The sequence below is a fragment of the Camelus bactrianus genome, chromosome 13, assembly GCF_048773025.1.
Source record: "Camelus bactrianus isolate YW-2024 breed Bactrian camel chromosome 13, ASM4877302v1, whole genome shotgun sequence".
NCBI classification, from domain to species: domain Eukaryota; kingdom Metazoa; phylum Chordata; class Mammalia; order Artiodactyla; family Camelidae; genus Camelus; species Camelus bactrianus.
The window spans coordinates 41892297-41912616 of record NC_133551.1 but is presented as its reverse complement, the minus strand read 5'-3'; the positions used below and the strand labels follow the sequence as shown (position 1 = coordinate 41912616).

Here is a 20320-nt window from a genome sequence, read left to right as displayed (position 1 = left end):
TTAATCTTCCACATTGTGGCCAGTTATCTTTTTAAACATAGATATTATCATATATTGTTTCTGCTTACAAAATTCAATGGCTTCCCAGTGCCTTTAGTATAAATTATTTATCTTGACTTACAGTGTTCCTTGTAAAGTTATCTCAACTTGTCTAACTTTCTTTCCAGCCAACACTCCAGTACTTTACATGCATACTACAGATTGTTTACTGTTTTCTTAATATTCACATTTCATACTTCCATGCTTTTTCTTATGCTGTGGAATGGTGGGAGGAGAATGGACTTCAGAACTGGGCAAATCTGAATTTTAATCCCATTCTAGCTGTGTGATCCAGTAGGCAAGTCATTTATCCTCTCTGAATCTTTATCCTAGTTTTTTTTTTTTTTTTTTTTAGTTAAGTAACTAGATCTACTTAAGAGTCAGATTAAATTAAATCAGATTTCATACCTGACTGTACATAACAAGAAAATTGGGAAAAAGTAGGCATATAATTAATGTTTTTATTGTCTTCTCTTCCTCTGTCTAGAATAGAATACCCTTCTGTACTCTAGACTCTATGAATAACTCCTCAGCCTTTCAAAATCCGTATATATGGAAAACTCTGAATCCTACCTTGGCTTTGTTAGTAGTGGTTTTGCATCCACATCTCTGTTCTAATAGAAATTGTTATAGATGGTTACTGTATTAACACATTTTTCACTGAAATTAGATATTTCATAGGTCTGTTTCTTTCACTAGACCATGAGTTCATGTTTGTGTCTTCTGCTTCTAGCCTGGTACTAGGCCTGTAGAAGGTTCTCAGCAGTGCTGGCTGAATGTATCATGCTATCAAATACAGCTTGTGTCTCAGATAGTTCAACGATGAACTTTCACATAAAGTTAAGCATTCTTTTGATTGTATAATGCCTTTGCTCCTTTCTAGGACCCTCTAAAAATACTCCTTTGTGATTAAAATTGCTACTTAGGTTTCAAATTTTGGTTATTTTAATAAATCTTATATTAATGAGAAATTAAATTGGGTATTCTGTTGTTAAAATAAATAAGATTGCAAGGTTCCATTTTTATTAAAAGTCACATCCATTAAATCTAATTTTCAAAACTTTTTCTACTGAGAAACAACTACTGGTTATCTGTGTTCACTTACTGAAGCCACATTGCTGTCTCTTCATCAGAATCTTGCTGTTTGTTTTCCAGTGGGAAAACTTCATTAAAATTTTTTTTCCAAGTCATTTATTATTTCTCTTTCTAATAACTTTTCTTTTTATTGATAGGGTAGACATTTCCCATTACATCTGAAAAATACCTTTTGGTCAATGGGCAATGGTGTCATTTTGTTCTATCTTGCTGACCAAACAACATGCAACTCTCAGGTTTTTAATTCCTGTCCCATATCTTTAGATTCTACAAGGGGTATTACCCATGATTTTGACTTCAAGCTGAGAGGACTACTGTCATTCAGAATGGTGTGGCTGAATATTACATACTGTACTTGCAGGGATTAATTGGGAAGGGTTCTGTGCAGTCTCGAGTATTAACTTGTCCATGCTCAGAATGTGATGTCTGATTTACTACTGATCTTGGTGATACACGTACTGACCGCCTTCTTAACTTACACTTATAGAGGAATTGTTTCATGAGTCCAATCACCTATGATACTTTTATCTTATTTTCTGGGTGTATTTTTTTAAAGTTTAGTTTTTTAATGGTAAAAAAAATCTCAACAGTACAAAAGGATATAGAATAAAAAGTTGGATTCCTGTCTGCTTCAACCCCTAGACATCCTTTCTGGAGGTAGCTAGTATATTATCACTTTCTCATATACCATGGATTATTTTAAATGTTGGTCTTGGAACAACAATGTAATATGTAAAATCCTTGTTATGATAGTTGGGGAATTTTTATTAAATCAAAGGATTGTCTTTAGACTATGGCATAAACCATTGTATGGAGACAGCTATACATAGGATAACCATGTTGTCATCCAAACTGGACTGGATCACTTTTGAGAATGAAAGGGGTACTGTTAACACGACAGTGGGATAGCAGGCATAAACTACGTTAACCGTAAATCCGTAAATCAAATGCTTACCTCTTTCCTATGAATCATCAGTCCATTCCTCCATCAGATTTCTTTCTTGATTTGTCTCTTTAACCAGTCTCTTACATTGTTTTCTTCCCTTACAGACTATGCTGTGGAAGAGAAACCATCACAGATTTCAGTGATGCAGCAATTGGAGGATGGTGGCCCTGATCCACTTGTATTTGTTTTAAATGCAAATTTGTTGTCAATGGTTAAAATTGTAAATTGTAAGTTAGAAATTTTTTTTAAAAAATTAAAATGAGGTACTGTCTTATAGATAATAAAACTTTTAAATTCATTATGCACAAGTATTTTTATATAGAGCCACATCTTAATGAAAACTGGGAACTGAAGATGTTGGTTTGTATAAAATAATATATCCCAGAGGACAACTGTGGAACTAACTGAGACTCTTGCTTTTGGTCAAAGGGGTGAGACAGATGAATTTTCCATGGAGGAAAGCCAAGTGAAACTTGAAGTGATCTGAATTAAGTTCTTCCTGAGAAGGGGTATTCTGAATCACAACTCACCACCAGAATAACTGGAGGTGGATAAATTATCCAAGAGGGTCAATTTCTATGCTAGGTTTAAATCTCAGAAACCATAGTCATGGTGCAAAACCTTACTTGTGAGAAGTGCTAGCTAATTAACACATAGTAAAACTTCAGTACATCACAAGTGAAGATTCAGAAGAAACTTCTCAATTCTTGGTGCTAGCTTCTTAGACACCAGAATGAGAGAGAGGACAGTAACTTAGAATCTTGATTCGAATATAATATTGGAAAATAGAGAATACATTTATTCTGGATAAATGTTAATCGACAGAATTTTGGAGGGAGGAAGGAAGCATTGGGGAATAGTCCTCAAGTTGCCCCTGTGTATTTGTTTTAAGTTGACCTTGGAAACCAGAAAAACCAATATACTAAATTCCTTAGAATTTCTTCATAAATGAAATGCAGGTTTATGGTTTACTTGCTCATCACACCCTTATATATTTGTCCAGTTAATAATGCTTGCCACCTTTCCTAGGATCAGATTTTAAAATAATTTGCTTGAAATTTTAATTTACCATGTCTGGTTTTTGAGTCATACTTAGGAAATAGCTAACCTAGAATTCCTGAAGTGTGCACCAATCTTAATACAGCTGAATTAGACACCTTACATTTAGGTACATAAAGCAACAATGCCCAAAGTGAAAGAAAGGGGTCTTACATTACTTTTGATTTACATTGTGATACCCATAATTTTATTTGAACCCTTTATGAATTCCTTTGGGGATCTTACTGTGTTGGAGTACAAGTGATCAAAGTGTCAAGGATTGAACATTATTTTTAAGTACATGTGGCTTATGCTGTTGTGACTCTGTATAACCTTAATGTGAAGAAGTGGAAATAAGCAGTCCAAAAAAGCCATCCATTTCACCACCTTTTATAGCATGAAGCCAAGTAAAGTCCTATTGCTGATTATCTAGAATTTTCTCCCAGAAAGGACTGTAATTTAAATAGCTAGACTCTTTCAATCACAGATTAAGTTTAATAAGCATACATAAAAATATATTTTCTTTAGGCCACAGCCTGAATCCAAAGCTTTAGTAATATTGACTTTTATTGTTTTCTTGTTTCTAATTTTAATTAAGTAATTATTTTCCTTGGTAAAATGATTTTTTAAAATATAGGTGGGGGACTATATTCTTTCATCTGTATAGCCAAGGATGTGTAGTTTGGTTTAATTTATTTTTAATGGAATGCTGTTTCTTTTAATAACTGTACCTTTTCATAATAAGAGTTAAAAGTTTTAAGTGCATTATCTTTCACAGTGACTTCTTTTACTTCTCTTCTAATTATTTTGCTAAGTGTTTGCTTAGAGCCAGAGACATTGGTATGTTTTATTTTCTGCAGTAGTTCTTTGGCTCAGTGCAATGACAGTTAACAGTTGAATTATACAGATTCAGTATGATCTACTTTATTCTCTGTTATATTATAACAAAGATTTCTTTGGATTTTTAAAATAAGGATTGAGAAGCATATCGTTATTTGTATATTTTATTTCATCTATAGATGTGAACAGGAAGTGCTGGTGTTTCACAACCAAGGGAATGCATGCAGTGGGTCAGTCTGAGATAGTCATTCTTCTGCAGTGCCTACCGGATGAAAAGTGTTTACCGAAGGATATCTTTAATCATTTTGTGCAGTTTTATCAGGATGCTCTGGCAGGTGGGGATACTTTATGACTTAGTCTGTACCCTTTATAGATGATAAAAAATTTTAGATTCAGATGCAAATAACCTTAAATTTGGAAGCCTGGCATTGGACTTTGGCATTATTGGCAAGTTAGAACTTGGCATGGTTTGAAGAAGTTACAAATTTTAGTACTTTACCTGGTGTGGTGGTGGTTATTTTTCAAAGGCTGGGATCAAAGTTGTAAGATAATCCATTGACCATGATGTAAGAGTATTTTCTTCCTTTGGCTTATGGAACATGATATTGGTATCAGTAGAAAGAAGCATAATGATAACTTACTACTTGTTTTTTGAGTTAACAATATTTATATAATTATAATGTAAATATTCATTTAATGTTCAAGTTCCCAAAACCACTAGCATGGACAACTTTATTATGGTTTCAAAATAAATTATAAATATTATTAACTGGAACAATGTAAAAGTAAATGCATATTTTGCACAGCAAAGGGAAACATAAACAAAAAAAGAGACAACCTACAGAATGGGAGAAAATATTTGCAGATGATGAGACTGACAAGGGCTTAATTTCTAGGATATATAAATAACTCATACAACTTATAACAAAAAATAAACAACCCAGTCAAAAATGGCCAGAAGACCTAAACGAGCAATTCTCTAGTGAAGACATACAAATTGCCAATAGGCACATGAAAAAATGCTCAGTATCACTAATTATCAGAGAAATGCAGATCAAAACTACAATGAGGTATCACCTCACACCAATCAGAATAGCCCTCATTCAAAAGTCCACAGATGACAAATGCTGGAGAGGGTGTGGAGAAGAAGGAACCCTCCTACACTGTTGGTGGGAATGCAGTTTGGTGCAGCCACCGTGGAAAACAGTATGGAGATTCCTCGAAAAACTGAAAATAGACTTACCTTATGATCCAGCAATCCCACTCCTGGGTATATATCTGGAGGAAACTCTAATTCGAAAAGATACACCCACCCCAGCATTCATAGCAGCACTATTTACAATAGCGAAGACGTGGAAACAACGTAAATGTCCATCGACAGATGACTGGATAAAGAAGTTGTGGGAGATATATATATATATATATAAAATGCAATACTACTCAGCCATAAAAAAGAATAAAATAATGCCATTTGCAGCAACATGGATGGACCTGGAGATTGTCATTCTAAGTGAAGTAAGCCAGAAAGAAAAAAAAAATACCATATGATATCACTTACATGTGGAATGTAGAAAAAAAGACAAGTGAACATATCTACAAAACAGAAACAGACTCATAGACATTGAAAAGAATCTCATGGTTACCGAGTGGAGAGAGGGTGGGAAGGGATAAATTGGGAGTTCAAGATTTGCAGATGTTAACTGTTGTATATAAAATAGATAAACAAGTTTATACTATATAGCACAGGAAACTGTATTCAGTATCTTGTAGTAACCTATAATGAATAAGAATATGAAAAGGAATATGTGTATGTATATGTATGACTGAAACATGCTGTACACCATAAATTGACATAACATTGTAAAGTAACTATACTTCAATTAAAAAAGGCGGGGGGAAGTAAATGCATAGCTATTAGAAGTTGGGTAAGACTAAGGATACTAGTATAAAGGCATACTATTTAAAGTAGAGAGAGAAAAAATATATTTAAGTGTATTATTTAACATTACAAAGTTAACCTTCCCCTGATTTAACAGAAGAGGTAAGAAGTAATGTAATTGAGCTAAATTCTCATTTATCAGGATAAGAAGTCAAAAATAATACCTAGAATTGATAAATAGGGAAAGAGTAATACAATAACCAAAGCCAATGAATAATAAAAGACTATCTCTGAGAAACAAGGGTGGGGTGAGGGTGGCCAGGGTATTAAAATTATTTTCATGCATTATTTGTTAATGTTTATAACATTTATATTAAAATCATAAATTATTTGTACTTTCTGAATGCAAGTAATTCCCCATGTGGGATTCTATGCCAAAGAAATTTTCTAAAGTGTAAAATACACTTTGTATGTGAAAGGGTTTATTGCAGCATGACTGAATTTTTAACATGAAGATTTAGAGGCAACCCTAAATGCCCAGCTATAGGAGAAGAGTTTACCTGTGTTACACTTTTTAGATGAATGCATCTTTTTCAGAATATTATTTTAAAAGTAATATTTTTATGGAAAATGCTCTTGAATAAGTACAAAAGCAGGATGTAAAATTGCATCTTTAGTGTGATTATAGCTTACGTGTAAAAGATTGTACTTTTATGTCTTAATTAGTCTCTATGATAATTTAAGTGAAATAGTACATGAGGGCAAGGTGATAACGGTAGAAACTGACTACATCATACCTTCAAAGTACAGTTCAATATTTACTGTGTCAGTTCTAAAATGTATGGGGTTAATTTGAAGTCATCTGGAAACTCTAGGCCTAAATTTCATTCCAAAAATTACTTGAAACATTCATTTTTACCCTTAGTGTGAATGTATTCACATGTAAAAACTCCAAACAGAAATGGTTTTGGGGATGCAAGTAATAGCATGTTCATGTGGGTTTTGAGAAGGCATCAGAGATTAGGGCATGGGAGGTCCAAGAGTGTCTTGTTCAGGAGTTTGTCCTCTTTATTCTGCAGGCAGTGAGGAGTCATTGAAAGAAATTAGTGACATAATCAGATTTGTGTTTTAGAAAGATGACTCTAGAAGCAATATGAAAATGGATCAAAGTCTGTCTGGTACCAGGTAGAGCAGGTAGTTAAGAAGCAGTTACAGTGGATAAACAAACAAAAATCTATAGTGAGTAAGCCCTAGAATACTGCATAACAATGAAAAATAAACAAACTGATGATAGACACAGCAGCATGGATGAATCTCACAGACCATAATGCTGAGCAGAAGAAGCCAGACACAGAGAAGTACATATTACATGATTATATCAGTATGATTCTCTAGAACAGGCAAAGTGAATCTGTGGTGATAGAAATTAGATCAGTATTTGCCTTGGTTGGTGGGTGTCCTGGTGCTGGAACTGACTACAGAGGGGCCCTGAGAACTCTGTGGGATGATATAAATGGTCTGTATCTTGATTGGGATAGTGGTTACATGGCTGTTAACATTTGTCAGAACTCATTGAACTATGTAATTAAAATCTGTTGAGTTTTATTGCAGGTAAGTAATACCTCACTAAAATTGACTTAAACTTTTTATTGAGATATCATTGACACAGAACATTATATTAGTTTCAAGTATATAGTATAATGATTTAATATATGTATATATTGTGAAATGAAATGTCTTGTTAACAACCATTACCTCACATAGTTACAAATTTTTTTTCTTTGTGATGAAAACTTTTTAAGATTCTACTCTCTACAACTCAATTACACTTTGAATATTATTTCTCTTTCATTCCCAACATTATCTTCTTTTTGATGTTGGAGTCTCAGTTTAAGTCTTCAAATGAAAGCTTTTTTTTGGTTAAATTCTCATACCTAATATTTTATTTTTGTTGATATTTATACCCATGGAATGTTACCTGTTTGTTGATGAGGTGTTAAATGACAGTTTAAATATTATTCATTAGAATTGGTAGAGATCTGTCAGTTTTTAAAATTTTTAAGAAAGTAAATGCTTAAAGGATAAAAGATATATTTTATAATGTGAGGGGAAATAATGAAGAATCTGAGTGTGATTGGGGTGGGGAGGAGGGTTGTTAGATGATAGAAGCAGAAAGGTTATGAGTATATGTGGAAAAATAACCAGTAATAGATTCCAGTCTCTAATAGGGAAATCTCAAAGGAATAATGAATGAATGCTTTGAGTACCAAGCCCAACACAGTTTTCACCTCTGAGCTATTTTCACTGGGGCATGCTTAAGAAAGATAAACATTATGCTGTTATTAGAGCTTTAGAGGACTGCTATTATGTACTCATCCCTGAGGAGGGAAAAAAAAATCTTCTGTCTCTTTTGTTTCCCATTCTCTCCCTACACCCCTGCCCCCAAGAGAAAAGATGAAAATTTATACAAGCCTTACTTTAAAATCTTTGATAAAGCAAAGAAAGTTTTATGTTTGGTTGATTATTCATTATGTGAATATTTGCATTATAAAAATAATAGTTAATCATTTTTTAGAACAAATTTATTCACATTAGGTCTGAAATTTGGTAAACTATTCCCCAATTGTCACAGATGTTGAGTCTCACAGAAGTCAAGTAACTTTCCCCCAATCTCATAATAGTGAGTGATCGAATTAGTGTTCAAACCCATGTCTCTGTGACTCCAAAATCTGATTTTTTCCAAAATAACATACTACTTCCTTGATATGGTGATTATTTTGTTTTTATACGTCTGGCCCAACAGCTTAAATGTGCAGCCAGATTTGGTTAATCCTGGGGCAAGAGAACTACCCTAAATGTATTTGGCAGATAATGATGTGCAGGTGAACATAGCTTTCAGCCACAAAGCTTCTCTGAGTTTTGTGGGGAGATGTTCCCTTCATGTGTGGACCCTACTATCAGCATAGCTTCCCAGTTCACTCAAGGATTCTGTGACCCATCACCAAACTGTCCTGCAAATAGTCTCTAGTTTTCAAGGAAAGTAAGCATTAACTTCTCTGATGGCGATTTGTGTATTTGCTAATAACTTCTTTCAGAAGTGTCAAAGGAAGCTTGCACATGTCTGGTGAACAAATCTGCTGTTACATTATTGAACAGCTCCTGTCAGGAAATTCTTTTGTAATTCTAGACTGAGGGAAATGTCTCCTTAATCAAGGGCTGACTTGTTACTGTTTCATTAGAAAAATATTTGAATTAGAAAGTGCTTAGTTAAGAGCATTTGTAATTAAAAGGAAAAAAATAACACTGTCTAATATGAATTTAAATAATCTCTGAGTTGTTTATGTTTCATATCTGTCTCAACCAAAATTAGAATAAATCCTATCTTTGATACTTTCTCCATAAATTTTATTCTCTTAATGTCTCATATATAATTATACTTAATGTCTTAATTCATTATGTTCATGAATTGAATTTATTTAGTCAATGGCATTAGGATTGTAAACTCTATGAGAGCAGATACCTAATATTAACATTTTTTGTGAACTTTGAGGCAGTAATTCTTATCCTGAGACCTCCAAAGTAATTCATACCTTGAAGTTACATAATCTAAAGGAAGGCATCAGTATTTCTGGTGTCAATAAAAAAGGTAAATCAGTCAGTCTAAGAAAGAAATGGAAAATTTTATTCAGGCCAAATTGAGGATTATAACCCGGGAACAGCATCTCAGAAAGCTCCGAGAACTTTTCTCCTGTTAGAAGTCAAGGCACAGTTATATAAATTTTTTGAGACAGAGGGCTGTGCATTAAATGACATATTATTGACAGTTTACACTATCTAGATCTAAGTGTCATTGTGGCCCCTTACAAGATTAAGAAGGCATGCTATCTTTTAAGGAGTGGTCTTGTTGATGCTAGGAGAGTGTTGCTCTTTATGTTTGAGCAGGTGTTTCTGCCGATGGGGGAGATTTGGTTGGCACATAATGCAGATACACAGTGCACTGTAGTGGGAAGAAAGGAGGCCAAAGGGCAGAGAAATGTTTTTATGTTTAAACTTTTCTGATCTTGCCATAAAATAAGAATTTTATTTCACATTGGCATTTAGCCAGACAAACTGTAGTGTGATAATACAAGTTACTTCATGCTCACCAGAAGCCCTGATAAAATCAGGAAGCTAATTTTCATTTAATAGATGCCATTTGTGTAAAGAACAACTTTATAAACATGTGTCTTTCATAGTGAAAGATTGGGAATTAGTGTTTGGTAGTGTCTGGCTCTCATTGGTAATAATGATTATTAAAAATAAGATTATCAGTAATAATTAATGTACTTTTTTGTTTTAGGGAATGTGGTAGGCAACTTAGGACATTCTTTCTTCAGTCAAAGTTTCCTTGGCAGTAAAGAACATGGTGGATTCTTATACGTGACATCAACTTACCAGTCATTGCAAGACCTAGTACTCCCAACTCCACCTTACTTGTTTGGAATTCTCATCCAGAAATGGGAAACTCCTTGGGCTAAAGTGTTTCCCATCCGGCTAATGTTGAGACTTGGAGCTGAATATCGACGTAAGTAGTAAAACATCCTAAGCTGTATGACCAAGACATGACTTTATAAAAACTTGAGATATTCGGAGCCCCCTGGTGATACAGTTAAACAGAAGTAATCTTTTGAAGTACCTAAGCTAAATTTGGCCAGTGTCTCTACTTTTTTAGGCTATAATGGAAAGGACTCAAAATAGCAAATGAGATAATGATTATTCATTGCCTTGTAAACTTAACTGGTTTTATAATTCATTGATAAATACGTGATCATCTTCAGAAAACGTGAATTTCAGCTTAACAAGTAACTTTTTTTATGGTAGCTATATATGGTGAGCAGATTTTTTTTGTCACTTGATTGGAAAATAGTTACAACATATTTTTTATAACGTAACAGACACTGGAAGCTGGTGGTATAGAGATCGCTCTCTGCTGGTAAAGGAGCTTCCTTGCCCATGGTTGTAGCAGTGCAACTAAGCTGTGATAGTTTTTAAAGATGTTAAGGCCTAAGTGCAAACTTCATTGTCTTCACCTAGTCAAAATTGCCCTAGTCTAGGAATCAGACTACTTGAATAAGGTTCTTAACTCTGCCTCTTAGTAGCTTTGTAACTTTGGATGAGTCACTCAAGTTGTCTGATTCAGTTTTTTTTGCAACTGGAAATAATAATTGCCTTTTATATTGCATAGTATTTTTAACAGGATCAAATGAAATAGTGAAAAACTATTTTATAAACCATGAAACAGTATATTATGTGTTTTCAGAAAGTTAACTTCATTCTTTATGAAATTATTCTTTCCTTTCAACAAGAATTTAATAAAGGCTTACCATGTCCTGGGAATTCATAATGGCTGAGACATGATTATGGACTCTTGGGAACTTTTGTAAGGAAGACATATAGAAATCATGATTATAGTAGTATATTGTGTTAAAACACATGTTCACAGTTAACAGAGTTCTTTGGGAGTCCCAGGATGGTCTCTAACTTCATCAAGAATGAGGGACCAAGGTGCCTCGACTGAACTGTGAAAGAGGCATATGAACCACCTAAGTGAAGTAGAGAATGGAAAGGATTTGTAGGTAGAGGAAACAAAATTTGTATCTTATACAGATAATTCAAACCATAAAGTTCAAGCCAGCTAACAGGATCACCTAGTGTTTGGCTTTTTCTAAGGAGGGTCCTGATTGGGACATGTGTAAGAGTGAACTCTTAGAATTCCTGAGCACAGAGGAATCAGGAGATACTTGTTTCCTGGATCATATTAATCCAGTTTGGAAAAGAATACTTCTTAAGACATTGTAGTTCATTTTAGAAATAGCCGCATCAAAAAGCTTACTCTGGTTATTAAAAACCTTACTCTGATATGATTTGTAGAAGGCTCCGAATTTGTCTGTGATGCTGTCATGGTAAATACTTCTTGAGCCCTAAATTTCATATGCTCTAACCAAGCCATTACAATTATATTTTGAGAGCTTAATGAAACATGATGTCTGTTTTATGAAAAATTTAAGCTGCCAAACTTAGTCTGATCATTTCTCACTTCCATAGTTTATCCATGCCCACTGTTCAGTGTCAGATTTCGGAAGCCATTGTTTGGAGAGACGGGGCATACCATCATGAATCTTCTTGCAGTAAGTTGGGAATTTTAATTTTCTTTTTCCTTACTGGGGTTTGTGTGGGAGAAGGAAGAGAAGGAGTTTATTATTTTGTTAATAGCCATACCCTTTCTGCTTCCGGGAGGTGAAGATTTTATGCTGAAGGAAAAGAACAGAACATATGTATTCTTTGGAAAGTATGTGGAGCTTTGGATAGAAATAGTACTGGATTCCAGCCCTTGGTTATACACTTACTATCTAAGTGACCTCATAGAAGTATTGTGAGGACTAGTGAATACTTAAAGCACCTAGTATTGTGTCTTGTTTTAATTTTAAGCCTAGCATCCTGGGGGTGTCCCCTTTGTCCATGTGGCTTACTGTTTTGCCAAAGGTTGGTCAGAGATTATGTTCAAATACCCCAAGCCAGTAAGGCATCTGTTCTTTCTTAATGGATTTGTGTGTGTGCTGGGATTCAAACTTTATTCTTTTCCTTTCCGCTGAACTCTCTCAGGTCTCCTCTGCATGGGCTTTAACCCTGTTGACCAAGGATGTTGGTTGGCTTGGGCCCACTAATGGCTCTGGTACACAGGTGCACAGACAAAGGTCAATCCTGGGTGTTTGGAGGATTTGTAAAGTTCCCTATGACTGTCTTACCTCCCAGAACTCTGTTAAATCTCTGGCTAGTCTGCCTATTCATTACTTGTCCCAAAAAGGCTAGCAGCCTCAGGCTGACAGAGCTGCTTGCCCGCTCTTTTCACCAGCCACTGAGATTACCACTTAAAACAACACAAGCAAGATCCTTCAAGCAGCAAAGCTAATTGTTTTCACAAACTACCTTGCCCTGGTTGAACTACTGCATAGGGCTAGGGGCAGCCCCAGGCAAGAAGATCTCAGGCTCAACTATTATTCTTACTTGAAGTTCAGTAGTTTTCATGAATAAACATGTCTCAGTGTGCTGTATACCTTTGGTCAGATTCCAGAGCACTGAATGGTGGTTGTTTTAAAAAATGCATTTACCCGGCTTTTTAGTTGCTTTGGGGGAACTTGATTTATTTCCTCATTCTGTCGTGCAGCTGTAGTTATAGTTTCAGTTATCTTTTAAATAGATTTAAACAATAAGAAAAATTCTTATAGGTTTACCCACATAGCTGCCATTTCCAGTGCTCTTCATTCCTCTGTGTAAATCTGTATTTCAGTCTGGTGTCATTGCCCTACCTGAAAGATTTCCTGTAATGTTTCTTGTGGTGTGGGTCTGCTGGTGATGAATTCTTCCAGCATCTATATTTCTAACAATGTCCTTTGTATTTGAAAGATATTTTCGTCAGATGTAGAATTCTAGGTTGACAGCTTTATGCTTTGAGAATTTGAAAGATTTGCTTTATTGCCTTCCGGTTTGCATTTTTTTTCAGATGAGAAATATTTTCCCTCTTATCTTGATTCCTCTCTGGGTAGTATTTTATCCTTCTCTGGTTGCTTTTAAATTTTTATTTTCATCAGTGATTTTAAGCAATTTGATTATGTGCCTCGGTATAGTTTTTTTCATGTTTCTTGCACTTGGAATTTTCTGAGCTTCTTAGATCTGTGCGTTTTTAGTTTTCATCAAATAATTTTTCTCTCCACCCCTCCTCTCCTTCAGGAACGCCAATGTTACAGACTTATTAGGCTGCTGGAAATTGTTTCACAGCTTACTAATGCTCTCTTTCTTCTTTTCAGTGTTCTTCTCTGTTTCATTTTGGACAGTTTTTATTGCTGTCTTCAAGTTCACTAATCTTTTATTTTTTGATATTAAAACTGCCAGTAATTCCATCCTTTTTTTCCCCTGTAATCTCAGACATTGTAATTTTCATCCCTAGAAGTTTGACTTGGATCTTTTTCTATATCTTCTATGCCTTTACTTTTAAAATATCTGAAACATAATTATAATAAGTTTTATAATGTCCTTGTTTGGTAATTCTCATCTATTTCAGTTCTGTCTCAGTTTCCATTGATTGACTTTTCCTCCTTTTTTTGAATTGTATTTTTCTGCTGCTTTGCATACTTGGTATTTTTAAAAATTTTTATTGGGTGCCAGATACTGTGATTTTCCCTTGCTGGATACCAGATATTTTTGTGTTCCTATAATTATTCTTGAGTTTGGTTACCAGTAATGTTAGTTTATCTAAAAATGATCCTTTTGAGTCTTGATTTTAAGATTTGTAAGGAGGAACCAAAGTCTTGTTTACTATAGGGTTAATTATTCCCCACTACTAAGGCAAGACCCTTCTGAGTATAGTTGACCCTTGAGCAACATGGGTTTGAACTGTGAGGATCCACTTATACATGGATTTTTTTCCAACAATAAATGCTACACTACTGCATGATACATGGGTGGTTGACTCTCTGGTTGTAGAACTGCAGATATGGGGGACCAACTATAATTATACACGGATTTTTGACCATGCAGAGAGTCAGCGCCCCTAACCTCCACGTTATTCTAGAATTAACTGTATTTGCAACGACTTTTGGCATTATCTGGAATTAAGCCAGACTTCACAGATTAAGGACACAGTCTTTCACAAGATTGCCATTATTTCAGACATTAGCTGCAAGCTCAGGGGTCCCTAGACCACCCATACTTATGATTAACTGGATACAAATATGTGAGATCCCACTAACCCATCAGATTTGGTAATTCACCAGAATGATTCACAGAACTCAGCAAAGAACTATACAGTTGATCCTTGAACAATATCAGTTTGAACTGCTCAGATCCACTTCTGTGTGGATTATTTTCAGTAAATATGTACCGCAGTACTATGTAATCTATAATTGATTGAATCTTAGTTAGGAAACTGCAGTTCAGAGGGCTGACTCTAAAGTTATGCACAAATTTTCTACTGTGCAGGGGTTGATTCCCCAACCCCTTCATTGTTTCAGAGTCTACTGTATTTGTGATCATAGTTTTATTGTAACAAAGGAGAAACAAATCAGGAGTAGCCAAAACAAGAGACACATAGTGCCAGGTCTGGGAGGGTCCCAAACAAGGAGCTTCTGTGTCCTCAGGGACATGTCACCTTCCCAGTACATTGATGTGTTTCAGTGTGCACCGAGTAAGCTCCTGAGCTTCTGTGTCCTGAGTTTTTGTTGAAGTTTCCTTGCTAGGCACGAATGATTGAATCATTGGTCATGTGAATAGACTCGATCTCTATCCCCTCCTCACGCCCCAGAAGTCAGACTGATTGATATCATTTACCTCAGAGCTCCAACCTCTGATCATATGGTTGATTTTTCTGAAATGGCCAGCCCCCACCCTGGGTCATCTTGATAGCAAAAATATCTAGGAGCTTATCATGAGTTACCAAATTGACATAGACCATCAGGGAACACCAGTAATAACAAAGGCACTCCTGTCATTCAGAAAAATTCCAAGGATTTGAGGCTACCTCCCAGGACCAGGGGCAAATGTCAGTCAGAGTCTTTATTATACAGTAATACCCTATCCAGTGCCCATGAATTATGAGGTTTTTCTAAATCTGGATTTTGGGAATGGACACTGTTCCCAGACCTGAGTGTCGGATAATGCTCCCAGTATTCATTTCAGGCATTTCCTTCACTGGCTTCAAGAAGTTTCCTCAAACACATTTGCTAATCATAACACCGGATGGGACCTTCTGCAGACTTGTGGCTTTCTCTCTCTACAGTTTTCTCTTCTCTGATACTCTGTGCTGTGAATTCTCACTACTTTGGTTTTTCTGGATTTTCGATTTTGTCTCCTCAACTCAGGAAATCTGCCAGCCTCTGCCTGGATTCTCCCTTCCTGCTCTTGAGTTTGGAAACTTGTCAGGCATAACCTGGGCAGTCACAGAGCTCATCTTGTTTGTTTCCTGTCTCTCGAGGATCACTGTCCTTCATTGCCTGAGATTCCATATCTCGGAAATCATCGTTTCATGTGTTTTGTGAGATTTTTTTGGTTGTTTCAGGCAGGACCATAGTCTTGTTCTCTTTTCTCCATCTTGGCCAGAAGTGGAAATTTTTAAATTATATTTTAATCTGTAAGATCTCTCTCTCTCTGTTCTTTACTCCAACCCCCATTCCTTTGTCCCTCCTTGATAACATTAGGTTTTAGTCACATTTTTTGACAAGATAATTTTTTTTCTTACTGATTGTAATCTGATTTGGAATAAAAAGGAGATATTTTGCTAGATAACAGGATAAATATCTCCTAAACAGATTACTGTAATCTAGCAACAGCAGCCTAAGGTTTTTATGGTCTATATCAATTCAGTTATAGAAATACTTGAGCATCTCACTCAACATCATCACCTTCTCTCTCTCTAGTTTACCAGGATTTACAGTCTATTGGATTTCAACACCATTTCACTGTTTCTCACTCTATTTACTTGTCTCTTTATCTGTCTTAAGATTCCATGGTTTTACCATTAAAATTACTTTTTTTTAAAACATAATTCTAGTTCATTTTTCTATTTTACCCTCTTTTGTGGTAGCCTGGCAAAATGTAAACCCTGCTTAAATCTACCTCTCTCTTTAAAAGTTTTTTTTTTTAATTTATATACAGTAAACCCACCTTTTTTGGAGTACACTGCCAAGAGTTTTGACAAACGTAGGCAGTTACGTTACTACCACTGTCACAATCAAGATACAGAACAGTTCTGTCACTCCAGAAAATTTGCTGGAGTACCTCTAATGTCTGGTACCACTGATCCTTGGTCCCTGTAGATTTTGCAGACTGTCCTATAATCGGAATTATACAGTATGTAGCCTTTTCAGTCTGGCTTTTTTACTTCTCATAATGCCCTTGGGCTTAATCCGTGTTGTTGTAAGTATTATCAGGGAGGAAATAGTCTTTTTGCTCTATTCATCTTAGGTTCCTCGACTGGGGCCCTGTAAATTGGCCAAAGACTAATTAACAAGAGGCATATTTTGGGGTGGCATATTCTGGTACCCCTCAGTATCAATGTCGTTCATTTTTGTTGCTGTGTTGTGTTCTGTTGTATGTATGAACCACAGTTTATCCATTCACCTGTTGATGGACATTTGGGTTGTTTCTATTTTTTGGCAACTGTGAGTAAAGCTGCTATAAACATTCATGTATGAAATTTTGTGTGAACTTGAGTTTTCATTTCATTTCATTTGGGAGTGGGATAGGTGAGCCATATTGTATGTTTCACATTATAAGGAACTGTGAAACTGCTTTCCAAAATGCCTGCAGTATTTTGCATTTGTCAAGTACAAGAATTCTTTTTTTTTTTGCCAGCTGTTGTTATTGCTCCTCTTTTGTTTTTAATTTTTGCCATTCCACTAGTTTAGTGGTTTTAAATTTTGTGATTTTAATTCGTGTGTTTCTTTTCCCACTTAAAAAATATGGTGGTGGTTTTCTTATTGTTGACTCCTGAGAGTTTTTCATGTATTCCGAATATAAGTACTTTGGTAGATATATAACATTTAAAAATATTTCCCCCCAGTCTATGGTTTATCTTTTCATTCTCTTAACAATGGCTTTCATGGAATAAAAGTTTTTAGTTTTGTTGAAGTCCAGTTTATTAATTTTTGTGGAGCATGCTTTTTATATCTAAGAACTTATTGAATAAACATATCACATTTTCTCCATGTTTTCTTCTGAAAGATTTAGAGTTTTATGTTTTATATTTAGGTCTGTGATCCATTTTTAGTTAATTTTTCTTTATGATTGTGAGGCATAGTTTGAAGTTTTTTTTTTTTTTTCCCATTTGTATGTCTAGTCATTCCAGTACCAGTTGTCAGAAAGACTATCCTTTCTTCATTTGCTAACCTTTGCACCTTTATCAAAAGTCAGTTTATACCTGTGTGGATCTAATTCTTCTTTCATTCTTTTTTTTTTTAATATGGAATGCTTCATGAATTCACATGTTATCCTTGTGCAGGGTCCATGCTAATCTCTGTGTCGTTCCAATTTTAGTATGTGTGCTGCTGATGCAAGCACCTCCTTTCATTCTTAACTTTCATCCAACCCTAAAAATGGGTGAAGACAAAAAGAGTAGCATAGTCATGGGTCTCATTTTAGATTCATGACCAGTACCATTAAGGAAGCTCGGAGAGCAACCTGGCAATCCTTCCTTGTCCACGGTACATTCCTACTCTCCTTGATGAATTTTTGTACATGACCTTTTTTTGTACGCCACCTCTCCTTTCCTCATTTTCAGCTAATGACCTAGCCCCAATTTCCCTGAATAAATAGAGGCAATCAGAAGACAATGTTCATGCAGTTCCATCCAGTAACTTACTAGTACCTGTACATTTTCTTTCCTGAGCTTCCAGGACACCATTCTTTCTTGGTTCTTGCCCTGCAGCCTTCTGACTTGCCACCTCCTCTTCCCATCATATTCTGCACCCCAGTAAAGGGCATTCCAGTCTTCTGCTTGCCCAGGCAATAAATTCAGAATCACCTTTTTTTAAAAATTATTTTATTTTATTATTTTATTATTATTTTGGTGGGGGAGTAATTAGGTTTATTTATTTACTAATTTATTTTAATGGAGTTACTGGAGACTGAACCCAGGACCTCGTGCATGCTAAGCAGCAGAATCATCTTTTGACTTTTTTTTTTTCATGTCTTGCATCAAATAGTGGCAAATACTGTCATTTTTCCCTTCAAAATATATCTAGAATCTGGCAACTTCTCACCACTCTTTGAACTGTTAACATTTTGGTTCAAGTTCACAGTCTCTTGCCTGGATTACTTTTATTATGTCTGTCTGATTTCCTTTCTTCTATTCTTGCTCCTTTACCATCTATTCTTTACAGAGAAAGTTGGAGAGATCTGTTGAAATAGGTCAAAAGTAAAAGCAAGGTCCTATGGTGGCCTACAAGACCCTGTGAAATCCAGCTGTATGCCATCACTTTGATCTCAGCTCCTACCAACCTTGCTCACTTTGCTTCAGCCACACTGGATGCAGGGGGTAGGGGGTGGGGAGGGGGTGTGTTTTACTCTACAAATATTCAGTGAGTGCCTAGGATGTTCCAAGCATTTGGAATATAACAAGAACAGAACAAGAGAGAGGCCCTACACCCTTGAAGCTTATCTTAGAGGCAGGAGACAGTTAGTAATGATAAAGCAGGGTAAACATTCAAATATTTGTTTAATATTGTTATATAAAGGATAAATGAGACTTTTTGGTCTACTCCCTTCTAAGAGTTTACAGTCTAATTGGAGAGCTCAAATACACACAGTGGGGCTTTTACAATACATTTTCTTATTATTTAAGTAAATGAGGTGTTTCGATTTTCACATTCTTTCCATTTGTGATAATTTGATTACCATAAATCAAATTCTGCCACTGATGAACTCTTTATTCCACTTCAATCTGCTTTTGCCCAGGACTTTAGAAATTACCAATATACATTGCCAGTAGTTCAAGGTTTGGTGGTTGATATGGAAGTTCGGAAAACCAGCATCAAAATTCCCAGCAACAGATACAATGAGGTAAGATTTACCATGAAGGCATATGTTTCATAATTGAATATCACAAATGAAGATGAAAAACACATGATTACATATAAATTTTAAATTAATTGACAGTGAAATCAGTTCATAATATTATATGACTTAGATCAATGACAGAATTTCATAACAGAAAGCTAAGATGTTAAATTTGTGACTGACTTAGTAATTAGTTGTATCATTTGTTACGTTTTGGCCTTTTGATGCTATGATAATCAGTGACAGATTTGCATTTTGATTGAGGTATAAAATTTATAATTTTAGTGGTGGGATCTTCTTGTTTTTCCCTCTTGCTGTAAGTATATATCATTTTTGACTCTCCTTCATGTTTAAGCACAACTCACCTGTAAGTCCCAAAATGACTTTTAAATAAGATTTTGAAAGCGAATGATTACGTCTTGAATTAAGTTGTATTTTGTAACTAAAATGAAATTGCACATGCTATATACACATCAGTAGAATTATATAAACAATGTTCTTGCCTGTTTGCTATGTGAAGTAGTTCTTGAATTTAAAAATTTCTTAAAATCATTTCGAAAATGTCTAACAGTAATCATTGTGATTTAAAAGAAAGACTTTAAAACTGAGTTTGATATAATGTTAAAATTTGTTGTTTTATTAGGCAGGGTGTTAATTCCCCAATTATTGATTCCACTGCCTCTTGGTGTAAAGTAATTTCTTTCTTCCTCTTTTTTTCCTTTCTTCCATTTTTCCTTCTTCATTTAGCCATTTATTCACTTATTCATTTGTACATTCAATAAACATTTTGTACTTGATATACACTTAAAATCACACAAATGTTTTACTGGACTTATAAACTCAGAACTCAGTGTTATTATTTGACAATGACCTATTTGACGAAAGCCTTTAGTCCA

The 20320-nt window shown here is 35.1% G+C and overlaps 1 protein-coding gene and 1 non-coding gene across 5 annotated transcripts in view; one reads left to right on the top strand and one right to left on the bottom strand.

Annotated features, from left to right (window-relative positions):
- Window positions 1-20320, top strand: part of ZFYVE9 (zinc finger FYVE-type containing 9) — a 130630-nt gene that overhangs the window by 87887 nt on the left and 22423 nt on the right. For all 4 annotated transcript variants that reach the window (XR_012511281.1, XM_074376494.1, XM_074376493.1 and 1 more), the window contains 5 exons: window positions 2185-2307; window positions 4138-4293; window positions 10177-10401; window positions 11922-12004; window positions 19323-19427. Coding sequence is in view for 3 of the 4 variants with exons in the window: in XM_074376494.1 (XP_074232595.1) it covers window positions 2185-2307; window positions 4138-4293; window positions 10177-10401; window positions 11922-12004; window positions 19323-19427 (692 nt within the window). In the remaining variant the exon portion in view is untranslated. The remainder of the gene's footprint in view (window positions 1-2184; window positions 2308-4137; window positions 4294-10176; window positions 10402-11921; window positions 12005-19322; window positions 19428-20320) is intronic.
- Window positions 17824-17927, bottom strand: LOC123615906 (U6 spliceosomal RNA). The gene has a single exon (XR_006723721.1). It is a non-coding gene; the product is annotated as a U6 spliceosomal RNA (small nuclear RNA).